Source organism: Aethalodelphis obliquidens, unplaced genomic scaffold (genome assembly GCF_003676395.1).
Source record: "Aethalodelphis obliquidens isolate GAN/ISIS:26980383/991018 unplaced genomic scaffold, ASM367639v1 scaffold38, whole genome shotgun sequence".
Lineage (NCBI taxonomy): Eukaryota > Metazoa > Chordata > Mammalia > Artiodactyla > Delphinidae > Aethalodelphis > Aethalodelphis obliquidens.
This window is the reverse complement of record NW_020837982.1, coordinates 8,761,900-8,779,852: the sequence shown is the minus strand read 5'-3', so window position 1 is coordinate 8,779,852 and position 17,953 is coordinate 8,761,900. Positions and strand designations below refer to the sequence as shown.

The following is a 17,953-nucleotide window of genomic DNA, read 5'->3' as shown; positions in this document are numbered from 1 at the left end:
TTCCTGCGTCAGAAGAATTGTCCTTAATTGAAGAAAGGAATAACTAGCAATTTAGAGACGCTGACCTGAGCTGCCTGCAGGAGAGAGAAGCCAGAGTCAGCCGGTGCTTCCTGGGCCTCCCAGCTCTGTGACTGAGAGACGGGGTCAGGGTTCCAGACAGGATCTTTCCTCTGGGACCCGCTGCCCAGACCCTTTCCTCTGCCCACAGCCTGTTGAGCTTCCGCCTCTGGAGTAGTCAGTTGCCCCCGGGGCCCAGCCAAGCACTCCAGCCTAGAGATCTGGGAAAAAAGTGCAGAGGCCAGTGCTACCTGGTCCCCAGGAGAATGTGAACACAGACGTGGATGGAGCAAAGAGGTCCAGGCGGGTGTGGAGAGGCACATGGCTGGGGTGACCCCTCCACATGACAGACCCAAGGCCTGGGTATCCATCCCGGGCAGGTGGTGTCCAGGCACTTGGAGAGGTAAGTGACCGTCATCAAGAGCCATCGTGGCCCCGTGGAAAGGCAGCCACGCCAGGTTACACTCATTTCCTTTTTGGACACGTCGCAACCGGTGGAGTTCGGTATTGCAGTGCCTGCTGGGCCTGGTGTGGCCACTGTCCAACTCTCTGATGGTGACTTGCACGGAAGTCAGGAGCAGGACAGTGGTCTGGTTAAGTGACTTACCCCTGTCCACTGCTGATGGACGCCAACAGAAGGAGGCCTGGGACAGGACCAGGGCCAACTCGAGCCCGGCAGCAAAGGCGCCAGTGAGTCCCTCGGCCTCTGCCGGTGTCACGTGGGTCTCTCTCACCCGAGCTGCTGGAAACGCCTTCCCTCCCTGCAGTGTCTCCTGTCCTGGCTCTAGCCGTCCAGGCCCCTCCTCGCTGGTTCCCACACTTTAAAGAAACTTAGGGGTTGTCCACTGCCATGAGGCTCGCCCCCAATCACGAAAGCAGCCCTAGGAATAGATGCTTTTCTTTGGAGCCTTCCAGAACAACCGGGAGTGGCTGGTTTGTTCTCACCATCGCCTTCTCACACCAGGCTGCCCCCCACTTCTGCCCACCATCCGGGACACTGGGTAGAATGTGCCTTCGCATCTAGAGCTCTTCTTCTTCTCCTTGCTGGGAGCTGTGGCTTATCTAGTCCGTGCTTCCACCTTCAACCTTAAGAATGGTTAGGACCCTGCCTGTCCCCTTCCCTGCTGGCGAGGGCCCGTTCCCAGCAGTTACACTAATAACCCCAGCCTCACGTTCACAGCAGATCCTGTGAAGGAGGCACTGGGTCACCAAGGTTCTCATTTGTGATCTCACGCAGAGGCAGGCAGATTCCCTTAAGATCAACACAAATGACCTCTTAGGTGAGCCCTAGACCCCTGTGTAAGAACCCCTGGCCAGGAAAGACCCCCACCCACCCACCCACCGACCTAGTAGACCAAGGAGAATGCTCTACCTTTACATAGACCATGGTCCCCCCTCTATGCCCACAAGGGTGGGCCGCAAAATCTAGATGACATTCACATTCCTGCATCCTCAGTATTTTCGAAAGATGCTTGGAGACATCTTGCAGAACCTGTTGAACAAGACCTCCCCCGGTTTTACTTGAGTGCTGAGATGACCCGAGGCTCAAGTTTAGATTTTATTTCATCAATTGCTGTTTAGCCGGCTTCGTTGAGTGGGGTGCGCTGGTACATGGGATTTTGGAGAGAGGGTCTGGAGAGGCCGAAGGGAGATTTTTTAAGAAAAGAGGGGGTTGGGTGGAGGCAGAGAGATGTGGCCGCGGCTCTAAGGAACGAGCTGATTTAAGAGGCTGCCCAATGGGTTAGCAATTTATCTCCTCCTTCAGCGCTTGCAGTTGGAGCTGTGTTTTGTGTTTGTTTGATGTCAAGACTGTTGAGATTGGCCTCAAGCAAGACCAGTTGTCTTCAAGTTATATTTAGACCAAATACAAACGAGGAACTGGCTGAAAATCTAAAACGCACTGCAAGAGTGGTCCTTGGAGTCTACACTCCTGCAAACATGCATCAGTGCCAGCGGCCCCAAACAAGCATGTACCAAAGCTCCGACCTCAGACTCGTTGCTCCCCTGCCCTGGCCCCCCACACGACATTGTTTATGACAGATTCCAGAACACAGAGAAGCAAACACAGGTATAGATGATAAGGCACTAAGGAAACAATAGATCAGCCTGTGTGACCTGATTACTAATGTAACTGTATTGACGAGGCAGGAAATCACAACCAGATTATGTAAATAGATTATGTAACAGACTTTATTGGCACCTAGTAGACTACCTACACCTATTAGGGCTCTTGTACACCTTTCTTCAGATCCGGCTTTGCTCAGGCTCCACAGCTCGGCATGGCCCTTGCTCTGGACCCCTACAAGGTCCCAGCTCTGGCCATGTTGGCTGAGTACCAGGATGGCAGTGCTGGAAGGTCCTGAGGGAATCATCTAGACCCAAACCATCTTTATCTATTGTGTTTGAACCCGAGATGCACCTAATAGGATATAATAGGATTTGGTATTACCAGCTCATGGCATCTCCTAGCAGTCTCAGCAGAGTCTTTTTTTTTTTTTTTTTGGTCTCTTTTTGTCCTCACCCCCAGTCCATTCCTCTCTTCCAAATGCTGTGTGCTTTTCCCATCTAACTTCAGAAGCTCTCCTGTCTGTGTAGCCTAAACATTATATACCTGCACGGATGCATTTAAAACATTACATAATGGGGCTTCCCTGGTGGTGCAGTGGTTGAGAGTCCGCCTGCCGATGCAGGGGACACGGCTTCGTGCCCCGGTCCGGGAAGATCCCACATGCCGCGGAGCGGCTGGGCCCGTGAGCCATGGCCGCTGAGCCTGCGCATCCGGAGCCTGTGCTCCGCAACAGGAGAGGCCACAACAGTGAGAGGCCCGCGTACCGCAAAAAAAAAAAAAAAAAAAAAGTATTTAAAACATTACATAATGGCACCATGGCTAGCCCGTTCTGCTTCTTACTTTCCCCCCTTTAATATTGTTTTCAGATCTATTCATACTGATATTTATGGATTTGGCGGGTTCCTTTCGATGATAATGTTTCCTAGTGTGATAAGACCTCATCTTGTATTTCCTCATCCCCTCTTGATGGGCATTTAGTTTTCACAGCCCTTCGCTGCTACAGATGCTGCTGTAACAAACATCCCCCGCATTTCTTGGGTTTCTCTGTGTCAGAGATTCTCTGGGGCACATACACAGCACTGGAACTGTAGGGCCGTTGGGAACACGCAGATTTCCCTAATCACCGCATCAGTAAGCTGCTCTCGAGAGAGTGTTCTGCCAATACCCTCATTTGATGGATATTAAGACCGAGGTCCAGAGCAGGGAAGGGCCTTGTCCTAGTTTAGAACCCGACTGTTCTGACTTCCAGCCCAGTCTCCATCCGCTCAGAACACTCCACACTCCCTGTCTCCCACGGAGAGAGCAGGGCAGCTGCAGCCTCGTTGAGCAGGCAGCTCGGCCTGTGATACAAATTTCATCTCTCTCCTCCAGGTCCGAGCACAGTGGTACCCACCACAAGCCTCCCCAGGAGGGGATGGAGAAGAAGGTGGGCAGTCTGAGCTGAAGTCAGCAGAGAAAGGCCTCCTATTCACCAGGAATAAACACTGGCAGCCCCCATGGCCCGAGTGTGATATAAGCTCCCGCTGCAGACCTGCCCCACCCTGCCCTCTCCACAGAGGCATCATCTGTACTTGCTGATACAGATCTCAAAGTGTATTAGTCTTAACTCCCCAGAGAGGACCCCACACTGCTGGGGCTCAGGCAGCTGCTGAAGAGAAGCCAAGACAGAGTCACTGGGGGGAGGGAACCCCTAAGAAAGGGTCATTCTGTCCATCCTTCTGCCTCCAGACTTTGCTACAACCTTCAGCTCTCTCTGTTAGGCTAGCTGGGAAGCTCTTCTTCACATCGGCTCTATTTCTCTCCAGCTGTAACAACACCACAATAACAACAATAACAGGAATAGATTTGCTGAGTGACTACTATGTACCTGGAAATGTTTTAAGTACTTTTCATGTGTTACCTCATTTAATCCTTATAGCAACATAATGAGGGAGGCATTATTCTAACCATCCCCATTTCACAGATAAGAAACTGAGGCCCAGAGAGGCTAGGTATCTTTCTTTAGGTCACACAGCTAGTAAGTGGTTGGACCAAGTATTTCAACCCAAGCCCTAGGATGCCTGTGATTCTGACCTTAACCTCTAGAGAGAAGACAAGAAGAAATAAATAAGACAAAAGCAAGACACAGGAAACTGAGAGGCTGAGGCTCTGCCACTAACTCCAGGTACAGCCTCAGACAGCTCACCGCCCTGCCCTGTCTATACTAGATTCACAGGTTTCCCAGAACCTTTCCGCTGGGCTCTGACCCCGTGGTTTTCCAAAGCCCACATTCAAGATGCTCTGGCAGGTGAAGAAGCTGAGTCAGCAGGAGTCTCCAGGGCACAGATGCTGCGGCCTTGGCCCAGGCAGAGGCCTCCTGGGGCTATCAGCCCATATCCCCTGGCCGGATCTCATCCCCTGGCCGGATCTCATCCCCTGGCCGGAGTGGGTGGGTGCTGCTGGGGCTATCTATTCTTATTGGAATTTGAATGCTTCAGGTCAGAGTGACTAAAAGGCTGAATTTTACGAGGGTTTTGAAAGTGAATTGACTCCACTTATTAAAGATATACTAGATTACTCGCTGAGTGAAAGGACGCTCCAGGGACTCCAGGCCTTTCTTGAAGACAGAAACATCCCTTTCCGAGCCCAGCCGCTGCCAGTAAACCACAGGGGGAGACATTGCACTGGGCAGGTGTCAATTAAATTACCGGCTGAAGGATCTCAGTCCATCAAGGAAACATCCTGGCCTAGAAGGGCTGCAGGTGAATAAAGAGGCAGCTGTAGAAATCCCCTCTGGTTATTTTATGCAAATCCATTTCTAAAGGCAGGAAGGCAAAGACTACAAGGAACGTATTCACGTATTCACGGGAAGACTTGACTTTTGGTCATGAAATGTATAAGGGAGAGAGAGGGATGAAGGGTGTTTGGTGCTCCAGAATGTGACGCACAGGACCGATGCCAGGTAGGGGTCAAGACACTGCTTGTTTTCAGACTCAGAGTCCTAGGGGAGTGAGTCCTAGGTGGGCGGGGGCTGGGAGGTTGTTTGTCTATGCCTCTGAGGATGTTGGACAGTTTGAAGGGTATCTGGACTCAGGGCTGGAGTTGAAAGGACCTCCAGACTCCACTCACCTCATACGACTCCAACTCAGCGGACCCAGCACCTCACTATACAGATGGGGAAGCTGGGCCCCAGGTACCGGGGCTGGGAAGCGGGGAGTCACAAACAGGGCATTGGGCTTCCCTGGTGGCGCAGTGGTTAAGAATCCGCCTGCCAATGCAAGGGACACGGGTTCGAGCCCTGGTCTGGGAAGATCCCACATGCCGCGGAGCAACTAAGCCTGTGTGCCACAACTACTAAGCCTGCGCTCTAGAGTCCGTGAGCCACAACTACTGAGCTCACACGCCTAGAGCCCGTGCTCTGCAACAGGAGAAGCCACCGCAATGAGAAGCCCGCGCACCGCAACAGAGTAGCCCCCGCTCACCGCAACTAGAGAAAGCCCACGCACAGCAACGAAGACCCAACACAGCCAAAAATAAATAAATAAAATAAATAAATTTATTAAAACAAAAAACAGGGCATTGGTGGCAGAGGGTCTCCAGGTTCATCTCTCAGGGCTCTCTCCTCACACTCCTGCGTGGAGGTGGAGGGAGTGTTGCTAGCTTGTGGAAAGGAGTCTTTTCTACTCTCTTTGACCCCCTCCACCCCATCCTGCCAGGAGAAGTGAGGGTGTTGCTGGTGCCCAGGTAGCATTTGCTTGCGGAAGTAACACGAGGTCCAGACGGTGTGCATGCAACATGGATGCTTCCTATTGTAGCAGGCACAGACTCGGGCTCTCTTAAGCAAAAGGGAATTTATTGGCGGGCTGCCGGGGCTGAGGCTGCAGGGACAGGCTTGGAGAGCAGACAGGAACAAAGGCAGCTCAGAGGGCAGAGAACTGTAAAGCCCAACAGCCATCTCGAGGCAGAACAATTTGGCCCGAGGGTCACTCCCTGCACCTTGGACAGCCCCACCGCTGCGTGGGTTCTAGAGGAACCTCATCTTTGCACCACTCATTCAAGCCAGGTCTGATTGGCCAAGGCTGGGACGTGGCAGCACGTCCCAGGTTCCAGCAGTGGGAGAGGGAGCTCTGAGAATCCTGCCATGGCAGATGGGCTCCTGCATTCCCAGGACTCTATTCCAAGGGCACTGGGAATGTCCCACATGAAAGGCTGCATCGTGCGTTCCAAATCACTTGGATATTGGGGGCTGCGTCATCTCATGGATGACATAGCCCCTGCAATCCCCCCAAAACTCAATCCTGAAGACTTGCCGAAGTTAAGGGTTCCGAAAGTCTTCAGGAGAGTGCTGTTGTCGCTGTTTAGAGTCATCTGGCACTGGCATCCTCCGTGCACGAGGGTCCTGGTGTGTCCCCGGCAGGAAAGTTCTGGGAAGGGGCTGGATTAACCGCACAACTACGTGGAGAGGCTGTCAGTCCTTTCACAGTGCTTTTTAGTCCAGGCTGCCGCAGGCTGTATGGTTTTAAATGTTCCAACGTTACAATAGTTCATACTTGGGAATTAAGCACAACTATGGTTTTCAGAGTTCAAATTATATTTCAAGCTATAGAGAGTAAAATTTAACAACTTGGCCCAAGATTCAGTAGATTTCTGCTCCCCTCCCCACCATGAGTTATTAGAAATTCCTAGGGTGGGGAAATGAGGTTTTTTTCTGTGCATCAAAAGGGAGCATGGTCTAAAAAAGTTAGAGGAAACACTGGTGGAGCTGATGAGCCCCACTTTCACTATTGATTTCCTATCAGACCCGTCCCCGCTCTGCAGAAAAGGGGGTAATAAACCCTCCTCTGTCTACCTCAGAGTAAGAGGTTAGAAAATGCTTTGTGATGGGGGCACGGCTTGTACCCAGACGGCTTCGGAGAGAATTACAGGGGAAGAGGCCGGACCCCAGAATCATTCAGTTCAGGGCTCCTTAACCAGGCATCCGGGCCAGCCTGGATCTGGGGATTGCCAGCCCCCTGACATGGCACTGCAGGTGTGTGTACGTACATGCACATATGTGTATGTGTGCTCGCATGTATATGTATGTACATGTGTTTGTGTGTGTACATGTGTGTGTGTGTTTTCTGAGGAAAGGGCCCATAGCTTTTTCCAGATTTTTAAAGGGATTTTTCCTGAAACAGCAAGAACTCCTATTTCGTCCATCCCTTTGTGCGGATGGGATACAGGCCCCCTGAGTTAGTGTGGGGAGTCTGGGGCATGTTCGTGTCTAACCTGTGAATGATTATGTGAGTTAATTAAAAGCATTGGCAGAGCTAAGCCCGCATCCCTGTGTCCTCCCACGGCAAGGTGGCCTTCTGCCACGCCTGCCACAGGTCACAGGGCTGCAGCAGTGCCCGACGCCTGGGTCTCAGGCCCCAGCGTGCCCTCCCCAGGCAAGGACGACAGGATCAACACTGACAGGAAGGCTGACACCCTGAGGCCCGGCCTAGATTGTCCTCGCAAAGACCCCACGGCTCAGCGGGCCCTGCATCTGTTCCAAACATGCCTGGGATTTCTTTTTGACACTAAAGTAAATGTTGGCTGGAGAGCCACCTACGCGGCTGACGGAGGCTGCCGGCTTCTCATTGGAGGGCCGGGAGGAAATTCTGCAGGTCTCTGAGGCTTGCCAAGACGACTCCGTCACACGGAGCAGATACAAAATCCATTACCAAGAGCTAATAAACGCGAGGAGACCAGGCTGAGGACAAGCCGAGGGTGCAGCGGGCCCGGGCGGGTGGGGCTCCGCGGGCTCCCCCTCTGCTGCGCAGCCTTCAATATTTGCCCCTCTTGCGGCACCTCCTTCGGATCCCCATTGTTCTCAGTTCAACAGTTTGGGCAGCGATTCTGTTTCTCATTCACTGTAAAAGCCCGTCCCTCCAGACCTCTCGGCACATTTGTTGTGAGGCTGGAATTTATGACGGATTGGATTTCAGAGGAGGGATTGATTAAGTACAGATGGAGCACTTGGCAGGGGCCTGGGGCTCCCAGTAGACTCCCCCCATCTGGAAACAGAATAAAGATTAGGAAGCTTGAGCAAGGGGCAATCTGGGGCAAATCCTGCTTTCAAGGGCAGCGAGGGTGGACGCTCTCCCAGGGAAACTGCTTGTTTCTGTTCAAGGGCATCTTCTCGAAGCCGGACAAAAATTCTTTGTCGGTAGGAGTCGTGAGCTGCCAAGGCCACTCCTCACTGCCTCAGATGCACTCAGTCTCGGGCACACAGGCTCCCAGTGCAGGCATCTCAGCTCTGGCTAAACCCCTCTAGCACCTTAGCCTAATCGCATTATATTCGCATATGCCCTTCCCTTTCGAAAGCGCAATCCTTGCCCTGCTGTTCCCTCTGCCTGGAGGGTCCTTCCCCTACTTCTAAAATTACTAGAGTTTCAATTTTCTTTCAAGGTCTCATTCAAATGCCACGCCCTCCATGAAGACCACCAGGATTGCAACCTTCGCTCAATAAAAATGAGTCACTCCTCTGAACGCACAACCATGCTCTGTTGCTTCTCTCTGTTTCACCTTAATTTTCATTCGCTTAACGAGGGTCTGTGCCTTACTTATCTCTGGATTTCCATAGATGTAGTAAACTTTGCATGACTGTTAATGAAAATTAAAATGTGTCTTGTGACCTAGTCTTAAGAAGACATGCTACTTTTTGTAGTGCGCACTGGCAGACTCTCCAGCTTCAGGTAACGCGGCCTCTGTTTTCCTCTGGGAAGCTGCCGCTTCTCCATGTTCAGTCCATGTGGTTGGGATGCTGCTGATCCATCCTCTTTTCCAGATGCACATGTGACTAAGATCTGACCAATCAGAGCACAGGCATTAGGTCGGGGATGGGTCTGTTCCGTGGGTTGGGCCCGTCAGACCAATGAGCAGTGACCCTGAAGCCTTCGTGGCACTCCTGGGAGAGAAAGGCTTCTCTCTGCTGAGGTTGCCAAGGGGAAAAATGTCCAGCTGGGGCCGCTGGGGCCCCGCATGACACTATGTGGGGAGGGGCTGCCTGAGAATGATGCCTTGAGGAGGCAAAGGAGGAAATTAGACCGGAGGGCGGGGACACTGGCTTTGCCACTGAGGCTGGCCTGCACAGGGCAGAGGTCTTTTGGGAACAGTGCTTGGCAGGTAGAGCAAAAGCCCAGGTACCGCCCAGGCGAGGGTTGTACCAGCATGTCCAATTCGGCACATGCTCCGGGCACAGGAGGCGAGGCCGCAGCTGTGGCTTCGGCTGCCTTCTGAGCGGACGCTCAGCCTCCGGTCGGCTGGAGGTTCTGGGGGAGGAGCCTGAGCGGCAGGCAGGATGCCAGGGCCCAGGGGGGTCCACGGCGGTACACTGGGAAGAGCCCAAATTTGTAAGCAGACCCAGAACCACTGTCTCGTTGGGAAAATCTCTTTCTCACTTGGCTCCAGTTTTATCTGAAAACAGGTTAATAATCTGTATTTCAGTTTAGTGTGAGACTCAGATGAGATCGTGTACATAAAGCACCTCCCTGGTCAGCACTCAAGCCGTGGACAATTATCATTACTCTGCGGGCTGAGTTCTGGGGAGGGGTCAGCCCCAGCAGGAGCGCAGGGGATGAGGGAGGCAGACGATGAAAACTGAGGCAGCAGCTCAGCTCTGGGCAGTGGGGACGCTGTGTCAGGAAGGTGGGAAATGCATCTTAGTCATCTTTGTAGGCCCCAAACTAAGCCTAGTGTCTGGCAGAGTGCAGGACCAGAGTGCAGGACCACTCACAGTTACATCTACTAAGACTTTCTAGACCACCTAAGAATCATCTGCTTGAGAGAAAGAGCAAATGGTGTTACAGAATGGAAAGGTTACTAGGGCTGAAGTCAAAAGATGCAGATTGAGTTTTGGTTCTGTCACTGTGTGTCCACATGACCTCTTCATTTCGGTAGACCTTATTTTTTTCATCTGCAAAACAAGGCTAGTGGACTTCCCTGGTGGCGCAGTGGTTAAGAATCCACCTGCCAATGCAGGGGACACGGGTTCGCGCCCTGGTCCAGGAAGATCCCACATGCCGCGGAGCAGCTAAGCCCGTGCGCCACAACTACTGAGCCTGCAAGCCGCAACTACTAAGCCCGCGCGCCTAGAGCCCGTGCTCCACAACAAGAGAAGCCACCGCAATGAGAAACCTGTGCACCACAACAAAGAGTAGCCCCTGCTCGCCGCAACTAGAGAAAGCCCGCATGCAGCAAAGAAGACCCAACGCAGCCAAAAAACAAAACAACAACAACAAAAAAAACCAAGGCTAGTAATACTTCATCTGCCTGCCCCTTAAGGATGTGGTCCAGTTCAGAAGGTTCTGGTGGCACTGGGAGCCCTAGAGCAAAGCGTACAGGACCACTGTCCACGGTGCAGTTAGTCCCGTGGCCAAAAGGGACATCTCTCTGAGGTGGCCCAGCGGGATAAGCTGGAGGGGGAACCAGCTGTGTGGCTCAGGGCAGCCAAAGGAATGGCTAACTGTTGCCAAGTGTTTGGCTTCGAGGGCAAGGCAAGAAGAGACACAGGGCTGTAGGCAGGAAGAACACAACAAGAGCAAAGAGGCAAGGAGAGCACTTCAGAAAGAAGGCTGTGAGAACAGCCACAAGCGTCCCCCTCCTAAGTCCTCAGTGACAAACCTAAGAGTGAACACTTGCTGAGCACTTACTATCCGCCAGGTGCTCTTCTCAATGTTTGCAAGGATTACTTCCCTTAATCCATACAGTAACCCTGGGTGGATACTACTGTTATCCCCATTTCACAGATTAGGAAACTGAGGCATGGAGGTCCCAGGAGATTTTAACTCGTGGCTCACATTCTTAAGCAGTCCGTGTTACTGCTGGTACACAATGCAGGGTGGCTACAGTGACTGAAAGACAGAAGGGAATGTATTGAAAGGCATTTTGTGAATTGTAAAGTGCTGAGTAGATGTGGGATGGGGTTAAACCCCAAATATTCACTTAACCTCTCTCGGCCTCTCAGTAACTCTCCAAGAACAGTGTGTTGGACAATCATGGCTAAGGAGAACCATGTTTCCTCCTGGGCCTGGCCCTGGAGCTCGGTCTGTAGGGGCCATAAAGACAAGTGGCTGCACAGGTGCTGGTGGCCAGCCTCATCTCCCCAGCTCTCTGGACTCCCAGCCTCCCATGCCATCTCGAGGAATCGTCTGCTGGGGGCCTCCCAGGTAATTCAGCCCAGGCTTAGGGAACCCTGGAGCTGTGGGGCAGATGGCAGAGCCCAAGTGTCCAGGATCTGATCACAGTGTGTCAAGAGCCGGACGCTGCTGGAATTCTCGCATTCCCAAATGGGATGCCGGGTGTGGATAGAGACAGAGCAAGCTTCTAGACACAGGCATGGCGCCCACAGTGGGAGGCCTTAGGCTGACCTCACCCCCACCCAAGGGAAGACAGAGGAACAGTGTGTGGATGGAAGATTCCAGGGAGACAACCAGAGCAGAAGGTAAATGCTTCTGGTCCAGGGAGGGGGCAGTGAGGGAGGCTGGGGAGGGGAGGGCGAGGAACGGCACAAGGTGCGAAGACACACCCAGAGCGGGTGCCGAGGGGCCCGGGGGAGGGTTGCAATGGAAGCAAAGGGAGACAGGGCCTGGGGAGGCAAAGGCTGTGACAGAGGGGCTCTGGGATAGGGTGACTTCTCTTGGATCCAGAGCAGAATGGGAGGGGAGCAGCCCCTCAGTCAGCCCCCGGGAGAGCTGGAGCTCAGAGAAGGGTAGGAGGCGCAGGCGTCTTACTCATTTCGTGGCGTCGGGACATGGAGTAGCCCAACCTCCGGACACCCGCTGGGGCATGCGGGTGGGGGGTCTGATTCAGTGGCGGGAAGGATGGACTCAGCCACAAGAAAAGTCCCGCTGGGTGGATGGAAAGTCAGCCAGAAAAAAAGGTGAGAGGCAGCAGGTTTGGTTCAAGAAAAATCGATCAGGGTTACCAGGCAGATGGAGCACAGAAACAGCTAAGGGGACTCTAGGAAGAGCAGCAGATAACGGGGGTTCATCAGAGAGGGTGGGGGCCACTTCGGGGCTCCCTGCTCCAGGCTGAGGGTCAGAGGCCACACTTGAGGCTCTGGGAAGACTGGGGAGAGCAGAGCAGGCCCAGTGTCACAGGAACAGGTTGATCAGAGTATGATCATACTGGGCAGGCTGGCAAGAGGGACCTAGAACCGGAGCCGCAAAGCAAAGAGGAGGCCTGGCCACACAGCCAGCCCAGAGTCATTATCAGAGCTGCGAGCCTGGTCCCTGTGTGGGACCCGCACTGACGGAGGAGTCGACTGAGATCACTTGGGCCTGACAGCCAGCCCGGGGCCCGACATGGGATTCCCTGGGGCCCTGACCGAGGGAAGCCCTCAGGACGTCTGGTGGAAGCCCTTCCAGGCCAGCCCGCATTAGGTTCAACGAACTAATAAACAGATGAGAGGTCTCTGCTCTTGAGCCAGCAGAGGCAAATGGGAGAGGCCACTATTTAGGAAGATAGTGGTCACACCTCCGCCTTCCTGCTGCTTCTCATGAGCCCCCAGAACCGAGAGCTCTCCAGCCCGCTGGCCCTCCCAAAGGACGCTCCTGCGGTGACCCGTGCGTGGTGAGCAGACACCCGATTTACAGGGTTTGCGGGGAATTCTCATCACTCCCTCAAGTTGCTAAAATACTCCCTCAGAAACATTCAAGAGTTAAGGAAACTTACATGGCACCACAGAGAAAACCGGAAGCTTTCCGACCGGGCTTAGAGCCCCTTCCTCTCCTCTGGGCCCTGGGGGCTTCGCTCCGACGCTCACTCTTGCCTTCCAGACCCACCAGTGCACAGTTCATGCCTCCTCCAGGCACTGCCTCTGGCTGCCCACTCCCTGCACACACACTCCCCTCGGTTTCAGGGAAGCAGGAACTGCGAGCAAAGGAAGAGAGGGAGGAGAGGCAGAAAGGATGCTACTCACCGCCTCCCCTCCGGCCCCCAGCACCAGCAGGCAGAGGGGAAAGGGACCCCGGCATCAAGGCAGTCATTGCTGCGGTCCCGCATCCACTCCTCTGCCCTCTGCCCGAGCCCTGGGCCCCCGCCAAGCCCACTCTGCAGCAGTTCTGGAAGTTCTGAGTTGGAATCCCCGATGCATCGGCACCTCGGAGATGGGATCTGCAGCTCCTCACAGGCGACATCCTACATCAGGTCACAAAAGATTAACAGAGATGTCTGTGGACTCTGCAGAGATGTGATAGAACCCCCATCGCAAACCAAAACCGACCCCAGGAAAAAGTGTGCCTTCCTTCTTTCATTAACTCAAAAGAATTTACTGAGCACTAACTACATGCTGGGCAGAGGCCTTGCCCTCAAGGAGCTGTACAGACTAGAGGCAAGCATGTAAACAGGTAAGACCCCCTAGGGCCAGAGCTGTGAAGCTGGACAGATCAGGAATTTCAGCATGTCCGTCCATTGGGACAGCCTATGTAACGCAGAAATACTACACTCATGCATTTCTCTGTTTCTGAAAATAATGCATGAATAGGTCAGGAGAAAACTGGAGGGGATTAGAGAATAACCTATACAGGATCAGCCTTTGCTCATGAAGAACAAAAATTCTAGAGGTCTGGGATAACTGCAAGGCTATAAACAGGAAAATTTATATTTTAAGGATTCAACTTCCATTTTCAAATGAAAGTTTTTATTTCTTGCAATTTATTTTTGCATCTTTGGAGAATGCTTTGGACGAGGAGGTTCACTGTGGGCCAGGGCTATAAAGTAGACAGCAGACACGGAGGTAGGTGTAAGCCTCACCCACAGGAGCCAGAGACAGGGAGACCCAGCCGGTGGGAGGAGCAGGAGAGATACTGGAAAGATCTGCAAGCAAAGGAGTCTGGACCTGACTCTTCAGCGGACAGGAGGTGCTTAGGAAAGGACTGGTCCAGACAACAGCGTCTAAGACATGTTGAGCGGACACAGGAAGAGGCAGGAGGATGCACTTGAGTGAACTCTCAAAACTCTGACACCTATCTTTATGGGAGTAAGTGAATCCATGACCACGGTGCTGCTGAATACAGGCTTATGTGATCAAATTATCTCCCCATTCTGTGCCTCATTTGATTCATCTACAAAATGGGCGTATTAATGGTATCTACCACACACAGATATGAGGAGTAAGTACGTTGATACAGGGAAGGCATTTAGAGCTATGCCTGGTACATAGTATGTGCTCAATAAAATGTTAGCTTTTATTATCATTTATTTCTTTCTGGGGGTGGTGAGAGGTGGCAAATAATCCAGTACGCTCATATTAAACATAAAAGTATTCTCAGTGGTTTCTGTAAATCACATTTCACTTTGCCTGGAAAAAAAAAGGAGATGTAAATTTTTTCAAACCGACATGTACATACTTTAAAATATTGAGTTTATTTAAAAAATGAGCACAGTAAAAACTGCCACACAAATAATCAATAACAGACACTCCTATCAAGTGTACATATATAACTCCTCAAATAGAGGACCTTTAATTTCCCTTGAAGTCTTTTAAATTCTGAGTTTATATAAAATTAAGCAGGAAAACATTAACATTAAACAAAAATCAATTTTGCACAAATAAGTGTGATCAAGCAGTTTAAATTATCACCTGAAATTCTTGTACTTCAGAGAAAAATCCCAGATGACAACACTATATGTGCTATAAAAGGATTCACATTATTCTGTGGGGTATGTCTCACGTCACTCGTTCTCCACATTTCTTTCACCAAGCCCCAGGCAAAAAAGTGAGGGAAACTTTTTCGAGGCAGTGGCCTTATTTTATACACATTCCTTTTCTTTTTCTGAATCCAGAGTTTCTGAAAACACAGAGGCTTTTCTCTTGGTAAAATATGACTTATAAGACGTTCGAGGACCAAGCTATTGTGGTTCTTAAAGTTTCTTCCTTTCTTGGGGGAGACCCTGTGGTCTTCACGCTACCCAGATCTGTTTTCTCCTCCCACACAGGCTCCTTTTTGGTGTGGAAACATAGCAACTTGTGACCTCAGCAGAGAGGGGGGTGAGCTCTGTACCTCTGACCAGGCCCCAGAGAAGGCCGGCCTCTCCTGATGTCCTCAAACTTCCTCTGAATTCAGAGTTCTGTATATCAGAATATGTCAACCCACAGCGACAAAAGACTTGAGGAACTCAAAATGTGAAGAAGCACCTAGCAACTGAGAATTAGAGAAATGTGTGTTTATTGTTGTACACAGATAACTGCTGGGTTCCTATTTTAATGATGGAGCAGTTCTGGCAGCATAACTAAGTCCTGTGCTCGACACAAGTCTGTAACCCGGCAGGACAGGTGTCCTGGTAGGAAACTGTCAAAGAAGCAAACACGAGCCAGGTGATGGGACCAGAGAGTAATTGCACTTGTGCTGGCATCAAGGCCACCCACAGATCAACAGCAACTTGAATCCCTGTGTGAAGACTTATCTGTTATCTTTCAAAACGCTCTGATCACCAAACTGAGCCAGTGTAATGAACATGGTATTTCAATGGGAAAATTATACATTCAGCAAATATTATACTGTCATAATTGATTCACGTTTCCTGGGCACTGATAAATATAACACAGTCCATCCTAAACTACCAGAACCATTGCTCTGACAATGAGAAGATGCAAAGTGAGGATGGCCTCACTGTCACTTCCTTCCTTTCAGTGGGAAGCACCTTCTGGGCCTGGATGGACAGCTGAGGAAAAAGATTTCCTGTGGCTAGTAGAAAGGGTGGTGCCGCCCCCTCACCAGTGACACTGGGGGCCCTGCCTTGGAGAGCCTTTATGTAGCCGCCTCCAAGAATTCTGAGGTGAACACGGCTTCTGCATAATCTTCACACACATCCTGGAATTCAGCAGCCACGGCCCCCAGAGCTTCATCTACAAGCTCTTCTGCAAAGCTGGAAGACAAACAACACAGCTAAAGGTACATACAGCCAAGTATGGGAGCCATTCTGTTACTCAGCTGAGGAACTTACCAAGTCACTTCTAAGATTTAAATGGAAACTCAAGAGGCCAAGAATAGCCAAGATAATTTTAAAGAAGAAAAACAAGGTGAGAAGCCTGGCTTTCCTAGACAGCAAAATGGTGGTGCTGAGATCCCAAAGTCAGGCTAGAGGGAGGGGCCTGTAATACACACGGGGCGGACCTCACCCTTGAGATGGTTGAAACCAGAGGTGACTGGAAACTAACTAGCTGCAACCCAGCCCCAATCCAGATCTCCCTCCTACAGCCACCCAACTGCCTGACAGAGGAAAAGGGTGTGGGCCTTCTCTGTGGGGCGGGGGGCAGGAAATTCCAGGTTCCTCTCAACACACACATACACACACACCCATACACACACACACTTTCCCGCCTCCAAACTGTTTGAGAGTAAGTTGCAGACTTGATATCCCTCAGGTACTTCTGGGTACATTTCCTAAAAACAAGGACATTCTCTTAAATAACCCTGACACAATTATAAAAATCTTAACATTAACACGGATACAATACTATTATCTAATCTTACCTACAGACCTTTTTCAAATTTTTGCCAACTGTCCAAAAAATGTCCTTTAAAAGAAAACATTTTCTAGTCCAGGATTCAATGCAGGATCACATGCTGCATTCAGTGGCCACATCTCTTTAGTCAATTTTCATCTAGAATCGTTCTTCAATCTGTCTTTCATGACCTGAACATTTTTTGAAGAGTAAAGGCTATTTTTTTGTTGTTTTAGAACGTCCCTCAATTTGGGTTTGTCAGGTTCAGGTTCTACATTTTGGGGACAAATGTCCAGAAGGGATACTGTGTCCCTCAATACAGCTATTTGTCTTACTATGATGAGTGCTAATTTCTATCACACAGTTACGCTGATGTCTGCCAGGTTTCTCCCTTGTAAAGTCACTATTTTCCCTTTGTAATTAATACTTATATTGCAGGGAGATACTTTGAGACTATGTAAATATCCTGTTTCTCATCAAACTTGCTGAATCAATTATTCCAGGGTTGCCAACACTGATCTTCTAATTCTGTCATTCCCAACTACATGGAAGAGCTTTCCCTTCTCTATTACTTATTTATGTATTTATATTGGCTTGGTCTTACACATTCTTATTTTATTCAACAGTTTGTAATCTGTTTCTATTATTACTTATTTTGATACTCAAAGTGTCCCAGATTGGCCAGTAGGAGCCCCTTCAAGCCAGCTCCCAGGTCCTCTTGACACGTCCCCATCATTCTTTGAACACTTCCTTTCTGCCACAAGATGATGTTTCAGCCTCATCTTACATTTTCCCAGCCCCAGTCTTGGAATCGGCTATTTCTCCAAGGAGCCCTGGTACCTTTTCATGGAGAAGAGTATTTAGAAACCAAAATCTGGGTACTAAGTGTGCTCATTGCTACTAAGTGTGCCATCGCTTCTAGGCCCTCTCAGCAGATAGACTCGGACAGACAAACAGACACATAGACACACACCCCATGTCTATTTCTATATCTAACAAAAACCATAAATTCATAATACCTCCAATCCCACTTCTAAACAGGGGATTCATTCTAGCCTTCCCCCAGAAACCTGGCTCTCATTATTCACAATATACTTAGTTATTTGATCAACCCTAAAATATAGAGAAAGTAGTTTTAGAATTGTTAACCCACGCTGCTGGGTAAAAGAAACCTACTTATTAGAATCTGATATGTGTTTACAGTCTTTTTGTCTTTAGCCAGAAGGTACAGAGTCAAAATACTGCATTCAAAAGTAACTCAGGGGCTTCCCTGGTGGCGCAGTGGTTGAGAGTCCGCCTGCCGATGCAGGGGACACGGGTTCGTGCCCCGGTCCGGGAAAATCCCACATGCTGCGGAGCGGCTAGGCCCGTGAGCC

At 50.7% G+C, this 17,953-nt stretch overlaps 1 protein-coding gene across 13 annotated transcripts in view; it reads right to left on the bottom strand.

Annotated features, from left to right (window-relative positions):
- Positions 1–10,291: 10,291 nt before the first annotated feature.
- The window catches only part of KIAA0753 (KIAA0753 ortholog), a 75,470-nt gene continuing 67,808 nt past the window's right edge, over positions 10,292–17,953 (bottom strand). For 6 of the 13 annotated variants that reach the window (XM_027130763.1, XM_027130764.1, XM_027130761.1 and 3 more), the window contains one exon: positions 10,294–13,267. In XM_027130763.1, coding sequence (XP_026986564.1) covers positions 13,042–13,267 — 226 coding nt within the window. In that variant the 3' untranslated portion in view covers positions 10,294–13,041. Of the gene's footprint in view, positions 13,268–14,337; positions 15,998–17,953 lie in introns of those variants that run through there. The other 7 variants (XM_027130768.1, XM_027130765.1, XM_027130769.1 and 4 more) reach the window with 5 other exon arrangements.